Source organism: Arachis hypogaea, chromosome 19, assembly GCF_003086295.3.
Source record: "Arachis hypogaea cultivar Tifrunner chromosome 19, arahy.Tifrunner.gnm2.J5K5, whole genome shotgun sequence".
NCBI classification, from domain to species: Eukaryota; Viridiplantae; Streptophyta; class Magnoliopsida; order Fabales; family Fabaceae; genus Arachis; species Arachis hypogaea.
The window spans coordinates 145,692,689-145,713,050 of record NC_092054.1 but is presented as its reverse complement, the minus strand read 5'-3'; the positions used below and the strand labels follow the sequence as shown (position 1 = coordinate 145,713,050).

Here is a 20,362-nt window from a genome sequence, read left to right as displayed (position 1 = left end):
TTTTATTTTATCTTTTAAAATAAAAATTTAAAATTTAAAACATCTAAATTTTAGATATTCTAGTTTCTAACTCATAAATCATAATTCATGTACGTCATGGGAAAAAAAAAACACAGATCGATGCCTGGCCGTTCCATGTGTAGTTGTTTCCCCGGTTAACAATTATTTCTCTTGGAAGTTAGAGCCATATATAATATGATACTATTGATATATGGATAACACTTGGGGTTGAGACAAAAGTATAGATTGGAAATTTAAAATAGCGGACAAGAAGATAACGTAGAAAAATATTAAAAAAACCAAATAATTTTTATCAATATTTTAGATGAATATTTTATTTTTATATTATTAAAATTTAAATTGAAAAAGATCTAAAATTTAGTAGTTTAAAATTGACTAATTGTTAGCAAAAAAAGTAATTTTATTGATTATATAATATTACTCTAATATATATAAGGAGAACTTTTTTTTTTAAAATAGAACTAAGTATTATTTTTAAAGATATTATTAATGTAACTGTGATAGTAAAGTTAACTAATATTATTTAACCTTTCGAATAAGTTACACTAATAGATATTAACTTAAAGAGAATCTAAATATGTTTGATTTGAGGAGTAAACTAAAAATAAATTTCTGGAATCATTTAGTTAAACTAAAATAAAATTAATTTAAATAATATTGTTATTATTAAAAAGAATATAATATAACAAAACAGGAACTTAGTGTGGTGGATACCTTTTTCTCTTTCTCTTTCTCTTCTATTTAATAATATATTTTTATTAATAAATATAGTTAAAATCATAATACTAATTTCAAGATATATAAAAATGAATGATAATTTGAAAAATAATGGAACAGTCCTATTTTGAAAGTATAAATAGGCATAAGCCTCAAACCATTCTTCACACAACACAAACCAAAGGAGTGAGCCTACACACTCATCTAATTAATCATCACCATGGCTATCTCCAAGAAAATCCTCCCTCTTCTTTCCATAGCAACCATCTTCCTTTTGCTCCTAAACAAAGCCCATTCACTAGATTCCCTTTCCTTCAGCTACAACAACTTTGAACAAGACGATGAAAGAAACCTAATCTTGCAAGGTGATGCAACGTTCTCAGCAAGCAAGGGAATCCAACTGACCAAGGTAGACGATAACGGAACCCCTGCAAAGAGTACTGTGGGTCGAGTCTTGCACTCGACCCAGGTGCGCCTCTGGGAGAAGAGCACGAACCGGCTCACAAACTTCCAAGCACAGTTCAGCTTCGTTATCAACTCGCCTATTGACAATGGTGCCGATGGCATAGCCTTCTTCATCGCGGCACCAGATAGCGAAATTCCAAACAACTCGGCCGGAGGGACCTTAGGGCTCTTTGACCCTTCAACTGCCCAGAACCCTTCGGCCAACCAAGTTCTCGCCGTTGAATTTGACACCTTCTATGCTCAAGACTCCAATGGTTGGGACCCCAATTACCAACACATCGGAATTGATGTGAACTCTATTAAATCCGCTGCAACCACCAAGTGGGAGAGGAGAAATGGCCAAACCCTAAATGTTCTCGTAAGCTATGATGCTAACTCTAAAAACCTACAAGTGACTGCTAGCTACCCTGATGGTCAAAGTTATCAGGTATCTTATAACGTTGACTTGAGGGACTATCTTCCAGAATGGGGTAGGGTTGGATTCTCAGCTGCTTCGGGACAACAATACCAATCTCATGAGCTTCAATCTTGGTCCTTCACCTCAACCTTGTTGTACACTTCACCCCACTACCTTAAACTTGGACGCTTCATGATATGATATGGAAGAATAATCGTCTCTATATCACAAATCTACCTTTCATGCATGTAAGATATGGAAATAATAGGACAAGTATTGTCCACGGTCTAAGTTTTATTTCGTAATGTTAAAGCCATGGGCGTGCGTGTAGAACCAACTTTCTTTTGTATGAATAATGTATGAGTTTGTTATCTTCTTATTACAAGTGTCGTCAACTTTATTACTTTTGTTATCGCCTTCTAGAGTATCCATTTTGCAGATGTTTCACTTTCACCCCCACACATAAACTGACATACACCATTTATCACGGTAACAAACAGGGTTAATATTGTTGGATATATAATGTCTTTATCGATCTAATTTAAATTTTTTAAATAAGTGATTTCATAATATGATATGAAAAGGATAGCTTGACAAACAAATTTAGAGTGCGTTGGATTGGCCTTGGTACCTTTTGCTTCTTGGTGTCGCCAAATCAATACATAAATTTGGAATATCCCCTTGGTCTCTATTATATTTTTCCCAGCACCATTTCTTTGTGAAACATGTACGTATATAGACGATAGGCCATATAATAAGCCAAAGAGTAGTGGGCTTTCGATCTTTTGGCTAGATTATTTGGTAAAATTTTAACTTTTAAAAATACTTTATTAAAGTTGGTTTTTTAACGACACTTTTTTTTACTTATAATCACTATATTTGATAAATAAAAATAAAAGTAATTTATTTAATAAGCTTAATTAAGTTAAAAAAAATGTATTTGAAGAAATTGTCAAAATAAAACACAAATAGAATTATTGAAATAGAGCAAACTACATACTAAAACGAAATACAGACAAAAATAGAGTAAACTACTGAAATAGAATACAGATAAAACTGTTGGAATGAGACAGATAAATTTATCGAAAATTAAAATAAAGCGCAGACAAAATTACTAAAATAAAATATAGACAAAATTATCAGAATGGAACACCAACAAAATATATTACAAACAGAATTACAAAAACTTAAGTACAAATAAGAAAATTAGAACAAAAATATAAATAATACTCTCATATATAAAAGAGTTTTGAGGAGCGAAAAAAAAAATACTATAATTTTGATATCATATTAAAAAAATATTATTAAAAAACATATTTTTAATTAAAATTGTGTTGATACTTGTGAATAAGATAATTACTAATGCATATACTTCTATATTACAAGTAAATAAGTTTAATTAGAGGTTTTAACAAGGCTTTTTCTCTATAATATTATTTTTTCTTTTTATTTTGATTGTTATCGAAAGAAATTGATTTTAGTTCATTAAAATTTAAACTTTTCTAATTGCTTTTTCACGTCATGTCGCTATTTAATAGAATAAACTAATGATAAAAACAAATCATTGTTAAATTTATCATACTAAAATCCAATATATATATATATATATATATATATTACAAAGACCGAGTCACCAAAAAATATATTACAAAGACCAAAAAAGACTTTATAAAAACCAACAACTTATTTAAAGCTAAGCCAAATTAATAATAAGTCTCAACCTTGACATTAGTGATATCCAATTATTGAGTGAGAAAACGTTGAGGAGAGGCTTAACTTCAGTAAAGATTAGAGGGGTAAAGCGTGGGGATCTAGAACTTAATTGTTCTTTCCCTGTGCTTGCTTATTTATTAGGTTTTGGTGAAAAGCTCATTGCATTGGACAATCTACTCGATAACAGTATACAAATAAAACATATATTGTACATAAAGAAGCTAATAACGGTCTAATTTTTTTAAAATTACCTTTATAAATTTTTATTTTATTAAAAATATAATAACTTATGTATCTATTTCTATCGACTTAAATTAAAAAAAAAATGATATATTATAGTATAACATTCAAACTTCTATGACCTAATAAAACTTTAGAGTTTCATCATTGACTTTCAAAAAAAAAAAATTTCAGTATAAAATCAATAAAAAAAATCTTAAAAAAACTTTTTAATAGATTTAAATTTAAAAAAATAATATAAAAATTTACAAATATTGACATTTTAATTTATTTCGCACTTATTTTATTACACATATTTACTAAAAAAAATGATAGATGAATAAACATGTTAATGTTCGCCTATGCCTATTGATCTACTCTACGAGTTATATTTAATAAATCAAATTAACTGTAAATGACTTTCTTAAGGGAAGTGGATATTTCACATGATAGAGTAAGTTAGTCAGTTAAGTATTACTGTGAGTTAGTTACATTAGGTTTTAACTTAGTTAGTTAGCTTACATTAGTTAGTTTACATTTAGCATTGACTAATTAATCTGTTAGTTAATCTGTTTTAGTTTGTGTGGCTCTTAAGATGACAACTGACTAATCCTATTGCTACAGTATCTTACTGTCACTCGCCTAGAACTGGCATATTTTGTAGACAAGGTGTCACAGTTCATGCATACACCTCTGGATGAGCACTGAAAATTGGTAAAAAGAGTGCTGCGATATGTGAGTGGCACAGCAAGCTTCGGTTTGCACCTACACCAAACAAGTATCCAAAGTATTGGAGCATACACTGATTCTGTCTAGGGAGGTGATCCAGATGATAGAAAATCAACTGGGGTTTATGTGTTTTCCTTGAAAAAAAATCTGGTGTCTTGGAGCTCAAAGAAGTAAGGTGTTGTTGCAAGGTCTAGCACTGAAGTTGAGTATAGAGCTACGGCAGATCTAGTTGTTGAATTGACCTGGATAAAAAATCTCATGGTTGAACTGCAAGTTCCACTCTCGACATCTCTATTAATATATTGTGACAATCTCAGTGCAGTGTTGTTGGCAGTAAATCTAATCTTGCATTTAAAGTCAAAGTATTTTAAAACGGATCTTCACTTTGTCCAAGACTATGTCACTAAAAAGATTGTTCAAGTTAGTCATGTATCTAAAACTGTGCAATTGACTGATGTGTTGATAAAATCATTATCAAGTACTGCTTTTTCAGAATTCAGAAAAAAACTAATGATAGAAGACCTGAAGCAATACAGGTCTCCCTCTATCAGGCTGAATGAAAAAGAGTCAAAGAAAAAGGTGATCTCAAAACAATATGAAAAGGCAACAGAGGAGAGTAGCAACAGCAGCAGTAGCCGTGATATAATTTCTCAAATAAATGTCATAACTACAGAACAGTAAGGGTCATGACAGTAAGTCAATAAATGAGCTTAACAAATTTAAAGCACCAAAAAAGAAATTGAGTAGTAGGAGTCATGATAAAGTAAGCTAGTCAGTTAAATATGACTGCTAGTTACTTACATGCTTTAACTCAGTTAGTTAGCTTACATTAGTTAGCTTACATTCATCATTTACTAGTTAATCTGTTAGTTAACCTGTTTTAACTTATGTGACTTTCAAGATGACAGCTGGCTAATCTCATTATTATAAGTAACTCATTGCCAACTATTTTCACTAACTTTTCGTTATTCTCTTATAATCTCAATAAGGAAAATTATAGCGTACAGAGGTAAAGTTATACAGATTTAAAGAGATTCCCTGATGTTGAATGTTGCGGTGACAAGTGGCATGTGGATCTTTGGAGGGGAGCAGCTCGACAGAACAGTTGCAGGCGTTGTCGGGGCTGGGTGTTCTGGAAGCCGCGCTAAGTGGCCAGAAGGAGGGAAGCCCGTAATGGGCTTTGGATGTGGGTTTCGTAACCGTTGTTGTACACTGAATGGAGAAAACAAGTTGGACCTAGTGTGTATGGATTGGGAGTGGGTTTAAGGAATTAGAGTTTCACGTGTTCGCATAACAAAAACGAAAAAGGAACTAGAGTTTTAGGATGGTGAGTGCAGGGAAAAAAAAGAGTGAAGAAAACCATGATCCCACCGACAAATATCACATGAGAATGGTAAGAATGAGCTTGATTTAAATGTGTTCTTCTTTTTAGGATTTTTGCAACAAAAACGTATTTAGACGTAATTAGATACAAATTATAAATTTTTTGTTGATTAGTGTTTTAATGTTTGACAGGAAGGAGATGAACGAGGGAAAATAGGATCCTTTAATAAATTATTTTTTATTGATTAAATTGTATTTTTATTAAAATATTTTTAAAAAAATTAATAATTAAATTATTTTTTTTTAAATACCTAACCTTCAATTATTTTTTAATTATTAAATTATGATTTTATCAAAATTTTTGTTAACAATTATTTTTATATTTTATTATTAATTTTTTTTATATCAATATTTATTATTTTAGCATTAAATAAAAAATTTTATCATTATTAATATGTATAACAATTAATATATATTGATATTGAAAATAATTTTACTAAAATTTTTTATTTAATGTTAAAATAATATATATAGATATCGAAAAGTTAATAGTAAAATATAAAAAAATTGTTAATGAAAATTTTGGTAAAATTATAATTTAATAATTAAAAAATTATTGAAGGGTATTTTAAAAAAAATATAATTATTAATTTTTAAAAAATACAATTTAATCAATAAAAGAATAATTTATTAAAAAGTATTTTAATAAACAAATTTTAATAATAAAAAATAAAATTTTTGCTATTGGGTATTTTTTAAAAAAATTTTCGTGTGTGCCTGCATTGAGTTGGTCTATTTCGTGTGCTTCATATATGAATTCCACTATTTCGTGTGTGTCATAGGTGAGGTCTCCCATCTCGTGCCTGCTACAGAAGATATAGCCTGTGTCAGACCTAATGCATCATTTCGTGTTCACCATGCTTGACTTGCTGCCTAGAACCATTTCGTGGCTGACCCAAGTAAAATGGCCGTGCGTATTTGAGGAGAAAAATCAAACCGTGCGTATATTGGGAATTAAAGATTTTTTCATGCGCATTTCAGTAAAAAAGCCTAATAACATGTCTAAAGGATAAAATTGATAAAGGAAAAATAGATGTTTAGTTAAAATGGCTCAAAGTCTGTTAGTGAAACGCAGAAGTTAGAAATTGTTGCTTCTGGTAAACGTGGTTTTGAATACAAAATCACTTCTGCGTTTGCCTAATAAAAAATTAGCCAAATAAAAAGTTAAACTTTCAAAAAAGTTAAACGTGCTTTTTCTTTTCGGACGGGTCTATCAAACACATTTTTAGTTTATTTAGCAGGAAGTAGTTGTTTTAGTGATGTATTCGTTATAGGTTAATTTCGTATAACTTAAAAAGTAATGAATAAAGAGAACGAATATTTTTTTTTTGTCAGTGATTGGACAACCCCCAATTCTAAGTATCCCAATGGATTGAACAACCTCCAATCCTAGGTACACAACACACTCACACATTCCTCACACATTTATCATATTTTTCCCTCAAATGCAACCTCTAGAGTTTGAATTCTAGACTTTAGTGGTGGGGAGAGGATAAAATACTACCTGAACTGAGACTCTTCGACAAGAGAACGAATATTAAATACCTGATAATGGCACTACTAGATTAATATTTTTGGGCTGCCCCATTTTCCAGGATCATACTGGATAGTGGAAACAATACATCTCTCCCCACTCACTAACACATAATATTTTGGGAGGTTGGAGGCTGCCCAAAAATCTGCTTTCTCCAAAGCCCACACCCAACAAAAACCCAGATGCCCAACCAGCCCTGAATCAACAGCTCAAGCTATCTTTATGAAAATGGCTAGGCTCACTCCATCTAAGCCTACTCGCAGCCTCCTCCGTTATGCAAACCCAACGGCACACGTGTTTCATTTCTAGGCAGAAAACACAATATCTTTACATCTTTCCCAACTTTGATCTTTACGGTAGAGTGACCCAACAATAGAATTATCTTGCTCTCTCTTACTTTATTCTTCTTTCCTTCCTTTCTTTACTCTTCTTCTTCAAGTCTGATATCATTTTACCACATATATTCGTCCACGTTTTTCTTATATTATAACTTTCATATAAATAATTGACCTTCAAAAATATTTAATAATAAAAAAAATTAATTAAAATAAATTTTAGTTAATTTTTTTTATCGTGCTAACATTACTATTTACATTAAAGTTATTTTAAAAAGTGTGTCCAAATTAAAAGAGATTTTGTTCGAAGCAACTGGACCCGGACAAGTAGTCACATAATAAAACTTTATTAGTGTATGTTGGGTCCCCAATATAATAACGATGAAGAAGACATCCAATCCCAAGGATTCACAACACTTGTTCATTCACTTCTAGGCTTAGATGGACCTACTAGCAATAATGTAGACCAAGAAAAATATAAAAGATGGACCCAGTTGGACCCAGTTTGTGATAAGTTCAAAGTACATAGATGCCCATTCAATATAAGGACGATTTGATTTTTTCTATGAGAAATGAAGCTTCCAAACCAAAATAAAAATAAATGAAATTTTGAATGCTTGGATTTTTGTATTTATAAATAGGAAGTCTCAGAAAACATATAGCAATAAGAATATTAAAATATTTTCTATTCTCTCTCTCTTTCTCCTATACTATTTTTTTTATATTCTTTACTACAATATTATTAATTATATTTACTATATTGATATAGTAATCTTAGTGAATATTACTACTTGAGTTATCTAATTATATTTCCATGTTTTATATTTGTTACTTCTTCCTTATTTATTTAGTTATTTTACAACACGTTATCAGCACGAGACTCTTATCAAAGTTTAGGAAGACTCAGGTAACAAAATTTTATTATGTCGAAACTCTCTCATCTTGAATTCAATGCTCTTGATATATCTGGAAACAATTATTTATCATGGATACTAGATGCTGAAATTCATCTTGATTTAATGGATCTTGGAGATACCATTAAGGCTGAAAATAATGCATCCCAAAAGGATAAAGCCAAAGCCATAATTTTTCTTCGCCATCTTGACGAAGGATTGAAAAATGAATATCTCACATTAAAAGATCCTGCAGATCTTTGGAAAGACCTTGAAGAAAGGTATAATCATCAGAAAACGGTGATACTTCCTCAAGCCCGATATGAATGGACGCTGATGAGAGGAACTTTTGCGTGGTCTAGAAATTTTGCGGATAAATCCTCGTTGCAAGTATAGTTTCTAAACCTTCAAAAGTCCTTTCATACAAACGTTTTGGTTGTCACAAGTAACAAACCCCTTAAAAATTGATAACCGAGTATTTAAACATCAGGTCGTCTTCTCAAGGAACTGCAGGGAAGTATGTTCTTATTATTGGCTATAAAGGTTGTAAATCGGGGTTGAGAGTGAGGAATAAGTATGACAAATAATTTAAATGGCAATTAAAATAAATAAATACTGTAAAGCAAATTTTTGGCAAGGTATGAGAAATTGGAAGTCCAAATTAGTCACCCTTCTCAACAATAAAGAAGATTGAATCTTAATTCCACTTAGTTAACCTTTGCTAAAGCAAAGGAAAGTCAAGGGACTAATTAGTTTGACCTTCGAATCCTATTTATTTCCTAAGAAAAGATTGGGATTATTAAAAGTCAATTCAACTAGCAAAGATAACAGTTATCAATTATGTTGAGCTAAGATAACTCCTGAGTTACTGATTTCTTAACCAAGACCAAAAGGGAAAAAAGCAAAATTGCTGGAATAAAAATTGTCTTCAGATTGGAAGCAATGGTGACATAAATAAAAGAAAGCAATATTAAACTGAAATACCTCAAATAACATTAATTCAAAAGAGTAATCTGTAACATAGGAGAATTCATAAATTAAATGGCAAAAGTGAATAATCAACTAAAGTAATGGAATGAATAAAAGTAAAAGGGAAGCTTAAAGTAAAGGAACATTAAACTTAGGATCGAGAGTCACTCCTAAAACTAAGAGAAGTCCTAAATCCTAATCCTAAAAGAGAGAGGAGAGAACCTCTCTTAAAACTAAATCTAATTCATGGAAAGTAACTAAAATTGGCGAGCTCTCCTGAATGGATGCATTTCCTTACTTCATAACCTCTGGTCTATGCCTTCTGGACTTGGATTTGGGCCAAAAAGGACTTCAGAAATCGCTGGGAGCGTTTTCTGCAATTTCTGGTGCGTGACCTCTGTCACGCGTCCGCGTGGGTCACGCGGCCGCGTCATTCGAAGCTTTTCTTGTCACGCGGTCGCGTCAGTCATGCGGCCGCGTCGCTGTTGATTCGCGCTTGGCATGCGTCTGTGTCGCCCATGCGATCGCGTGGATGCCAGTTTCTCCAAAAACTCCGTTTTGTGCTTTCCTTCCATTTTTGTATGTTTCCTTTCCATTCTTTAAGTCATTCCTGCCTTAGAAGATCTGAAACTACTCAACACACTGATTACGGCATCGAATGGAATTAAAGGTAATTAAAATAATTAGTTTTAAAGCATATGAAACATGTTTTTCACATACATCACATAATAAGGAAGGAAAAGTAAAACCATGCAATTAATATGAATAAGTGGGTGAAGGATTAGATAAATCACTCAAATTAAGCACAAAATATATCATAAAATATGGGTTTATCAACCTCCCCACACTTAAACAATAGCATGTCCTCATGCTAAATCCAAGGTGAAAAGTAAGGTTTAAAGTGATGGAATGTCATGTAATGCAATCTAATCTAAATGCAACTACCTAAATGAATGATGCATCATGCAATTCTAATTTTTATTCACTTGCATATAAAGCTTGCATGTAGTTGAATTAACTCACATTCTCAAGGAGTCATGTATATATATAGCCAAGCCTTAGATAGTGATAAAGTGCCTTTACAATTGAGATGGGAGAGAAAAACATTTTAAAAACTTGCAAGACAATTAATAATTTAAACAGAGATAAATGTTAATGAGCTATTGAGCCCTCACTGGATTTTGTGTTTACTCTCTAATCACTCAGTGTTTATTGGGTTAATCACTCTATTCTTCTTTTTATTCTTACTTTCTATAACTTTGTTCTTCATCTAACCAATCAACAATTATAGAATATAGACATACAAAAGTCATGAGGTCTTTAATTAAGGTTGTACTGGGCCCAAGGTAAAGGTAAGGAAATATGTATAAGGTTAAGTGAGCTAATAAGTGAATCCTTAATTAGACTAAGATCTCACCTACATACATACTTAGTAAAACAAAACTTCTTTACCTATTTTCCCATCTTTTCCCACTTTTGATGTTACATGCTCATGTTTCAATTTTTTTTTATCCCATGTGCATTGCTTTTATTGTTGCAATTGGGGAATTCTTTTGTATCCCCTTTATTCAAAGACTTTAAAAATATATAAATTTTTTTTTTGCACATGGTAATTTAATTTCTTTAACTTCACATGAGCATGTTTCCCAAAAATTCTTATTTTGAAACATCTTTATTTTTTTTTTCAACCTTCTACCCTTTGTTTCTATCATCCATGTTCCCAATAGGTTTCCCACATTTAAACTATACCTGATTTTCTATCTTAAGCTAACCAAGGATTCAACTTGGGATTTTATTTTGTTTTTCTGCTTAAGGCTAGTAATGTGGCTACTAGAATAAAAGGGGATTTAAAAGCTCAAGGGGCTAACAAGGGTGATGTGAAAGGTAGGCTATTTTGGGATAAGTGAGCTAAAATCAAACAATGGCCTCAATCACTCTTTTGGTATGCATCTATATTCTATAATCGGACATATAGATTAAAACAAAGTAAAGAACACCAGAATATAAAAGAAGGGCAGAACACACAGGAATAAAATTTATGGTTTGAATGTAACCATACAATTAAGCTCAAAACTCACAGGCTATGTGTTCTCTAGCTCAAAAATCATTTATCAGTTATGTATGTCATGCAGGTTTAGTTAAAAATTCTCATTATTCTCAATGTAAAACTTAAGGTGGCTTTAAAGTTCTAGTGTTTCTCCTTGATGAAATCTTGTTAACTAACTAACATGTAATGCTATATATACAAGGTGTGTGGATTGTTTTGATTCTGTTTAAAGTCTCTAGTTTACTTCCTTTTTTTTCAATCTATTCCAAGTTATCTTATGCTAAAAAGGGTAAACTATACTAATTAATCCACAATTCTATAACTAATAAGTTAGAATTGCATCTAAAACTAAATGGCTAATAATATGAACTAAAATGCAAAATGCAGAAATAGAGTAAAAATACATAAAAAATAGCCATGTATCAGAAAATAAAAATAAAGATAAAAAGAAAAATACAGAAAAGTAGCAAAATAAAATGAAAGAGTATGTAGTGGTTCACCAAAAAATATACGCCAGAGATGGCGACCTCCCCACACTTAAAATGTAGCATCGTCCCCGATGCTCACTCAAGCAGGGTGTGAAGGGGTGTCATCACTGGAAGGACGGGTAGCTGGTGTCTCTGTGGTGGCGGGCTGAGGGTCTGGCTGCTGCAGAGGAGGTGCTGTCTGAATAGGGATCTCAGGATCTGCACCCTGGATCTGGTGTGGGGCCTCCTGCTGTGAAGCAACTTGCTCTGTGTCTGCCTGCTGGGTGCCTGGCTGCTCAGCCTCCCTCTGTGGAAGAGTCTCTGCCTCAGGCGCATCCGCCTCCTCCTCAGATGCCTCAGAAGGTGTGTCAGGCTCGGAGGGGATGTCGCCAGATCGTATCATCAACTTCAGGTGCTCATAGCGTCGCTTGTTACGACGCTCCATCTGGTCAAGCCGTCGAAACAGGCGGTGCACTAGATGATAGATGGGCTCTGGGGCAGGTGGAGGGGCAGTGGTGGTGGCAGGTGTAGCTGTAGAGGAAGAGGGGCCGGCAGATGGTGTGGCAGTGTCACCAGGGGCAGTGAGGAATGGAGGTCTGTAGCCCAAGGCCAGAAAGTTTCTGCTGTGCGGGATAATCTTCTTTCAATCTGCAGCAGGTGGCCTCTCATCAGCATCCTCCCATGGCACGTTAGCTCGACGGCCTAGCTGGGTAATCAGGTAAGGAAAGGGAAGAGTGCCTCGGACGTGGACCCTGGCCATATAGTACCGGATAAAGCGTGGCAGGTACAGGTCCTTACCCTCCATCACACACCATAGGAGGGTGATCATAGCAGCTGGTATCTCAGTCTCGTGAGTACTCGGCATAATGTAGTTGCTAAATATCTGATGCCATAGCCGAGCCTCATCATTCAAGTATGCCCGCTTGATTCCCTTGGGCATCGTGGTGTTCTGACCCATGATCCAGGAAATGGTCGAGTCAAGGGCTATCCGGGCTTTGACTGCATCCCAATCAAATCGCATAAAGCGCATGTCTTCCTCAGCTTTCTGATAACCATCCAGCTGATCAGTCTTAGGCAGAAGCTTCAAAACATCTTCAATTGCCTCTTCAGTAACCAGAATCTGCTTTCCTCTGAGGTTCACTGCATCTAGGGAGGTTTTGAAGTAATTGCAGTAGAATTCCCTAACCCAAGATGCATTGACCTCAGTCAGAGGTCTCTCCAGGAAGAACCAGCCTCTTTGTTTGATCTGGTCAGAGGTGTATTGCTGGAGTTCTTCTGGGATCTTCAGAGTCCTCTCCAGGTATAAGTTCCTGGAGGTTGCAAACACCGGATACCTCAGCTCACAGTATCGGTTTGCAAACTTTATTGGATCAGTGGAAGGGATTAGCTGGTCGGCCTTCTCCTGCGGGGTAAAATTTTTCTCCCGCAAGGAGGCATCATGCATGAGATCTATGATGGACATAGAGGCTTCTCCTCTTTTCCGTTTGCCAGTTGTTGCCTTTCCTTTCCCTTTTCTCTGGGAATCTGACATCCTGAAAAACAGAGAACCAGGATATAAAAAAATAGGAAAACAAATAGGCAAATAGTCACAAGAATTACAAAGTGGCAAAGGAGAATTAGAATGAGGTAAATGAGTTAAGTAAATGTGCATTAAGGATTGTATAGGAGTTAAAAGTTCGAAAGGAAAAATTCACAATCCAAAATGTAATAGAAGGCATGTTAAGTAGGAAAAATTATCAGTATGCCATAGTTAGAGGGTTAAAAGAAAGTGAAAAACCAAAAAAAAGATTTTAAAAGGTTAGTTTGGTTAGAATTAAAAAAAAAGAGTTCAGGAAATTAGAATTAGTGAGAGTCAATGAAAAATGGGTTAAGGTAAGTGGCATAAGGATAAGTTTCTAAGTAACAAGCATTCATAATTAGAAGCGATAGGTAACTCATAACCAAACAAGAAAAACAGGTTGATGATGATTCAAATAGATATAGAAATAGCAAAAATTGGAATCAAACATCAAAAATGCAATATATGAACCGGGAAATTAAAAAGGATAAGAAAACTTGCCCTGGCATTCAAGAATGGGTTTGGTTAAAGCAAAGGAAAGCAGTTTTCAAAACGCCAAAACCAAAACATGAATGAAAACATTTTAGAGAAATTTGGGCAGCATTCCGGCTAAAATTGGATTGTCCCGGAAAATAAACAGCAGTCAAATAGTTCATATGAATTAAAATTAAAGCTTGCAATTACATATAAGGAATATAAACATGAAAATTCAGTGTAAAGAGCAGCAATATACAGAAAAGTACAGCATATGAACATGATCACAGCAACAGCAGAATTGTGAAAATAATGAAACAAGAAACACGAACATCGCAATTAAACAGACCTAAATCCACTAACCACATTCTAGGCTACCTAACAACCTAAAATCCACTACAACATGCATATCTAACTAGCCTAATGATGAACAGAAACAGAAAAATATGAAATAACTATGAAGGATAGAAGGGTGGCGTTCGTCGGAACCTGGTAGGCCGAATAAGGATAGTGGCAAAAAGGTGGCTGGGGGTGGTAGTGACGGCTGTTCGGGGCAGGGGGAAAGAAGGGATGGGTAATGGGGTAGGAGGGTAAGAGGGGAAGGGAGGGGGTAGGTGTGTGTGTGGCGGATGGGGGGCGCGGCTGGGACGGGCGGCGGCGGTGGGTGGTGGTTGCGAAGGGGGCAGTGGCGGAGAGGGGAGAAAGAGGAAGAAAGAAGAAGAAAGAAGGGGAAAGGAGGAAGGGGGGTAGGTGGCGGCGGCGTCTGGGAGGTCGGTGGCGTCTGGGGTTGGCAGTGATGGTGGCTGGGTGGTGGTGGTTGGATTGGAGGGGAAGAGAGGGTGGAGAGGGTTTCAGGGGGGGCGCGACTGATAGGGTTTGCGTGGTTGGGGGGTTATAAATTTGAATCCACGCGGCCGCGTGGGGCACGCGGTCGCGTGACTGGAGTGAAATGGGGCGTGACGCGATCGCGTGGGTGACGCGATCGCATGGAGGGCAAAAAAGATCGAATGATGCGATCGCCTGGGGCATGCGATCGCGTTGCTGGGATTTGTGCTAAACGCACGAATCCAGCGTCGTTTCAGCGCAACTCTCTGTCTCCTTTGGGGTGTTCGTACAATCCATGCGACGCGGTCGCGTCGCTCACGCGGCCGCGTGGGATTGGCATTGTGCAAGTGACGCGATCGCGTGGGTGATGCGGTCGCGTGGGTTATTTGTGCGAAACGCACAATGGCCGCACGATTCCAGCCTAACTTTCTGGACGTTGGATCTTTACGCCGATCTCCAGGTCACGCGGCCGTGTGGATGACGCGGTCGCGTGGGAAGTATATTTTCGCCATTTGATGCGATCGCATGGATGATGCGGTCGCGTCGCGCACCCCTTTTTTTTATGCATGAAAAATGCAGAATGCAATGATGAATGAGATGCTATGCATGATTCCAGGTTTAATAAAATAAAATAAAACTCAAAAACAAAAAAAACTAAATAAAATCAAAAGTGCAAAATGAACGATCATACCATGGTGGGTTGTCTCCCACCTAGCACTTTTAGTTAAAGTCCTTAAGTTGGACATTGGAAGAGCTTCCTCTTTTGGCGGCTTATATTTAAATTCATCCAAAAATCTCCACCAATGCTTGGAATGCCAATAGCCTCCGGGGTCCCATACTAGGCATGTGAAGCTTCTGAGCAGCTTCAAATAGATTGTCAGGCTCCCGGGGTGACGAATGTCAGAATAGATTCCAGGATCCCTAACTTTGCTGTTAGATCCGCCTTCATCTTGATCCATACTTTTCCATCTGGGCGGTTTAGAAATTGGATTCTCACCAGGATAACCAAATATTTTCCGAGATCCATTCGATTGAATATGATACCAATCCTTGCACTTCAAGTTGAAGCGTGGAACCTTACTGAACCTTGTGCACCAGCTCTGAGCACAAGCCATTTCCCGCTTACTCTTAAAGCCACAGAGAACTCTAAGCTGACCATCTGTTTCAAGTAAACCATATTCAAGTGGAAAAATACAGTTAAAGGTTAAGGATTGTACCCACTTGAAGCTTGTATTGGGTGGTAATGGCCTTGGGGTAGGTGATTCCAATGGTTCTGTGAGTTCTACTCCCTTGTGTTCTTCTGTGAATTTCTCCACTTCTTTGCAAGATTCTTCAAATGTATCCATGTCCTGATCAAAGCCATCTATGTCTTCCTCGTCACTTAAGTCGTAGATTGGAGGTTGAGAGAAATCTACCTCCGTATCATCTTCATAGTCACTTGGGGAAGATTCTTCTATCTCAGAGAATTCACTTGTGGATGCAAGTCCATCACTAGGAGGACTTGACTGGAGATTATCATTATCAAGGAAACTTACTTCTTGGGTTATTCTGTCTAGTTCTTTATGAAGTACCTGCCCTGGGAATTGTGCACAATCCTCCTTAGCATCTGTTGTAACGTCCTTGACAGAATTTTCCACGACTCTGGCTTCCCATGGAAGTTCAGTGTCTCCTAAGTCTTCAACCAACTCTTCTTCTTCAATAATAACAGCTTCTTCTACTTGTTCCAGTACGAAGCCATGCTCTGTCTTGTCCACTGGAGTTTCTAGTATTTTCTTCATGCTACGCTCTTCATTAGATTGTCCACCTGGGGTTGTGGAGGGTCCTTGGGTGTTCGAACATCTAGCAGCTAATTGCTTTACTGCTTGCTCCAGTTGTCGAATGGTTGTTTGAAGTTTATTTATCGTTTCCTTGAGGCGAACCTCTGATTCTCGGGGTGATGGGTTTGGACATGAAATATGGGAAAGTGGTGGTGCTTGGGAGTGAGTGGATTGGAACTGGGGTAGGAAAGGATCATACGGTGGCGAATGGTGAAGAGAAGCTTGTGAGTGTGGTGGTTCGAGGTTATGTTGAGAGGATGGTCTATAGGCACGTGGTGGGGCTTGTTGGTAGTTACAAGGTTGTCCACCATATCTATCAGCTGGGTATGCATTGTAGAATGGTCGTTGTCCATGATATCTTGGAGGGTGTTGTTGCCTAAAGGGTTGATTAGATCCTCTTGGCTCCATCCATCCTTGATTGGTCTGACCTTGATGCATATTCCTGCTGTAACTTCTATTTCCTTCAACGAAGTTAGAACCAAACTCAAAGCGAGAAGGGTGAGAGTTCATAGTAGCAAATAAAATTAAAAAGGAAAAACAGAAATAAATAAACAAGTAAAAGAAAAATATTTACAATAACCAATAATAAGGCACACGCTAGCAAATCCCCGGCAACGGCGCCATTTTGATGAGAGGAACTTTTGCGTGGTCTAGAAATTTTGCGGATAAATCCTCGTTGCAAGTATAGTTTCTAAACCTTCAAAAGTCCTTTCATACAAACGTTTTGGTTGTCACAAGTAACAAACCCCTTAAAAATTGATAACCGAGTATTTAAACCTCGGGTCGTCTTCTCAAGGAACTGCAGGGAAGTATGTTCTTATTATTGGCTATAAAGGTTGTAAATCGGGGTTGAGAGTGAGGAATAAGTATGACAAATAATTTAAATGGCAATTAAAATAAATAAATACTGTAAAGCAAACTTTTGGCAAGGTATGAGAAATTGGAAGTTTAAATTAGTCACCCTTCTCAACAATAAAGAAGATTCAATATTAATTCCACTTAGTTAATCTTTGCTAAAGCAAAGGAAAGTCAAGGGACTAATTAGTTTGACCTTCGAATCCTATTTATTTCCTAAGAAAAGATTGGGATTATTAAAAGTCAATTCAACTAACAAAGATAACAGTTATCAATTATGTTGAGCTAAGATAACTCCTGAGTTACTGATTTCTTAACCAAGCCCAAAAGGGGAAAAAGCCAAATTGCTGGAATAAAAATTATCTTCAGATTGGAAGCAATGGTGACATAAATAAAAGAAAGCAATATTAAACTGAAATACCTCAAATAACATTAATTCAAAAGAGTAATCTGTAACATAGAAGAATTCATAAATTAAATGGCAAAAGTGAATAATCAACTAAAGTAATGCAATGAATAAAAGTAAAAGGGAAGCTTAAAGTAAAGGAACATTAAACCTGGGATCGAAAGTCACTCCTAAACCTAAGAAAAGTCCTAAATCCTAATCCTAAAAGAGAGAGGAGAGAACCTCTCTTAAAACTAAATCTAATTCATGGAAAGTAACTAAAATTGGCGAGCTCTCCTGAATGGATGCATTCCCTCACTTCATAACCTCTGGTCTATGCCTTCTGGACTTGGATTTGGGCCAAAAAGGGCTTCAGAAATCGCTGGGAGCATTTTCTGTAATTTCTAGTGCGTGGCCTCTGTCACGCATCCGCGTGGGTCACGCGGCCGCGTCATTCGGAGCTTTTCTTGTCACGCGGTCGCGTCAGTCATGCGACTGCGTCATATGCGTTCTGCATAAGGCGCGCGGTCGCGTCAGTCATGCGGCCGCGTCGCTATTGATTCGCGCTTGGCATGCGTCTGCGTCGCCCATGCGATCGCGTGGATGCCAGTTTCTCCAAAAACTCCGTTTTGTGCTTTCCTTCCATTTTTGTATGTTTCCTTTCCATTCTTTAAGTCATTCCTGCCTTAGAAGATCTGAAACTACTCAACACACTGATCACGGCATCGAATGGAATTAAAGGTAATTAAAATATTTAGTTTTAAAGCATAGGAAACATGTTTTTCACATACATCACATAATAAGGAAGGAGAAGTAAAACCATGCAATTAATATGAATAAGTGGGTGAAGGATTGGATAAATCACTCAAATTAAGCACAAAATATATCATAAAATATGGGTTTATCAGACGCACTTGCGTTTACAAGATTTTAAATCTATAAATGACTATAATTCTGCTATGTTTTAAATCACCTCACGAATGAAATTAATTGGGGAAAAGATAACTGACCATGATATGTTGGAGAAAACTTTCTCAACCTTCCATGCCTCGAATGTGCTCCTGCAGCAGCAGTATCGAGAAAAAGGGTTTAAAAAATATTCCGAGTTAATTTCTTGCCTTCTTGTTGCTGAACGCAACAATGAGTTGCTATTGAAAAATCATGAAGTGCGTCCAGCTGGCGCCGCCCCATTTCCTGAAGTAAATGCGGCAAATCATTACCCCAGAAGAGGTAAATGGCAAGGTTTTAATAACAAGAAAAATTATGGAAGGAAAATAAATTATGTTCAAAAGAGAGGATCTCACCAGAAGTGGGATAAAGAAAGAAATATCGGGCAGAATAATTCAACAGAGGATAAGTGTTTCTGTTGTGGTGGAAAGGGCCATTGGTCACATACCTGTCGTACTCCAAGGCACCTAGTCGATCTTTACCAGGCATCTTTGAAAAAGGATGACAAAGGAAAGGAAACAAATTTTGTTTCAAATGATACTGAAAATTCCACCACTCATTATGATGTATCTGATTTCTTTGAGGACCCTGAGGGAAATATTGGTCATTTGATCAATGATGGAATAGTTTAATATATGGGATTGTGAAGTATCTATGTAAATAAATAATGTAAAGAACTTATTATTAAGTTTTATTTTTTATGTATTTAAGTTTCAAATGTGATGTATATAAATAATGAAATATTAATGTTTATAAATTTTGAAATCATTAAATGTGTCATGTTTTAAAATAAAATTTCAGTATATGACATTATTTTGAACAGTGTTTCTTAGAAAAATAATTCCGATCAAGTATTCAATTTAACTGCGCATACTACTCATTTTTATTATTTGTCTTTGAAGAAAATGGCAAGGATATATAATGAAGATGTATACCTTGCGGATAGTGCAAGTTCGCACACCATTCTTAAAAGTGATATATATTTTACCCATCTTGTGCCAAAAGAGGAATATGTTAATAGTATTATTAGCTCAGGCAATGTGATAGAAGGCTCCGGAAGAGCTATAATTTTGTTTTTTGGAGGAACAAAATTTATAATAAATAATGCACTATTATCTACCAAGTCCCTGAGGAACTTGTTGAGTTTCAAAGATATTCACAGAAATGGATATCATGTTGAGACAATGAATGAGGGAAATCATGAGTATTTATGTATCACAACTCATGATTCAAATAAGAAAGTTATATTAGAAAAATTACCCTCACTTTCATCTGGGTTATATTATACCAAGATTAGTACAATTGAATCACATGCCACTGTAAACCAGAAGTTTACTAGCCCAATGAATTCATAACTTGGCATGATAGATTGGGTTATCCGAAAACAACCATGATGAGGAGAATTATTGAAAACTCTCATGGACATTCACTAAAGAACCAGAAGATTCTTAAAACTAGTGAATTTTGTTGTGCTGCATGTTCTCAAGGAAAGTTAATTTTAAGGCCATCACCAGTAAAGATTGGATTTGAGTCCCCTGAATTCTTAGAAAGGATTCAAGGTGATATATGTGGACCTATTCATCCATCATGTGGATCTTTTAGATATTTTAT

General features: G+C 35.7%; 1 protein-coding gene across 1 annotated transcript; it reads left to right on the top strand.

The window, feature by feature from the left end:
- Positions 1 to 896: 896 nt before the first annotated feature.
- LOC112775848 (alpha-methyl-mannoside-specific lectin-like) lies at positions 897 to 1,979 on the top strand. The gene has a single exon (XM_025819744.3). The coding sequence runs from the start codon at positions 959 to 961 to the stop codon at positions 1,799 to 1,801; it is 843 nt and encodes a 280-aa protein (XP_025675529.1). The 5' UTR covers positions 897 to 958; the 3' UTR covers positions 1,802 to 1,979.
- Positions 1,980 to 20,362: the final 18,383 nt, after the last annotated feature.

Excerpts from the sequence above, each read along its gene's own strand:
- LOC112775848 (XM_025819744.3), top strand. The coding sequence starts at position 959 with ATGGCTATCTCCAAGAAAATCCTCCCTCTTCTTTCCATAGCAACCATC.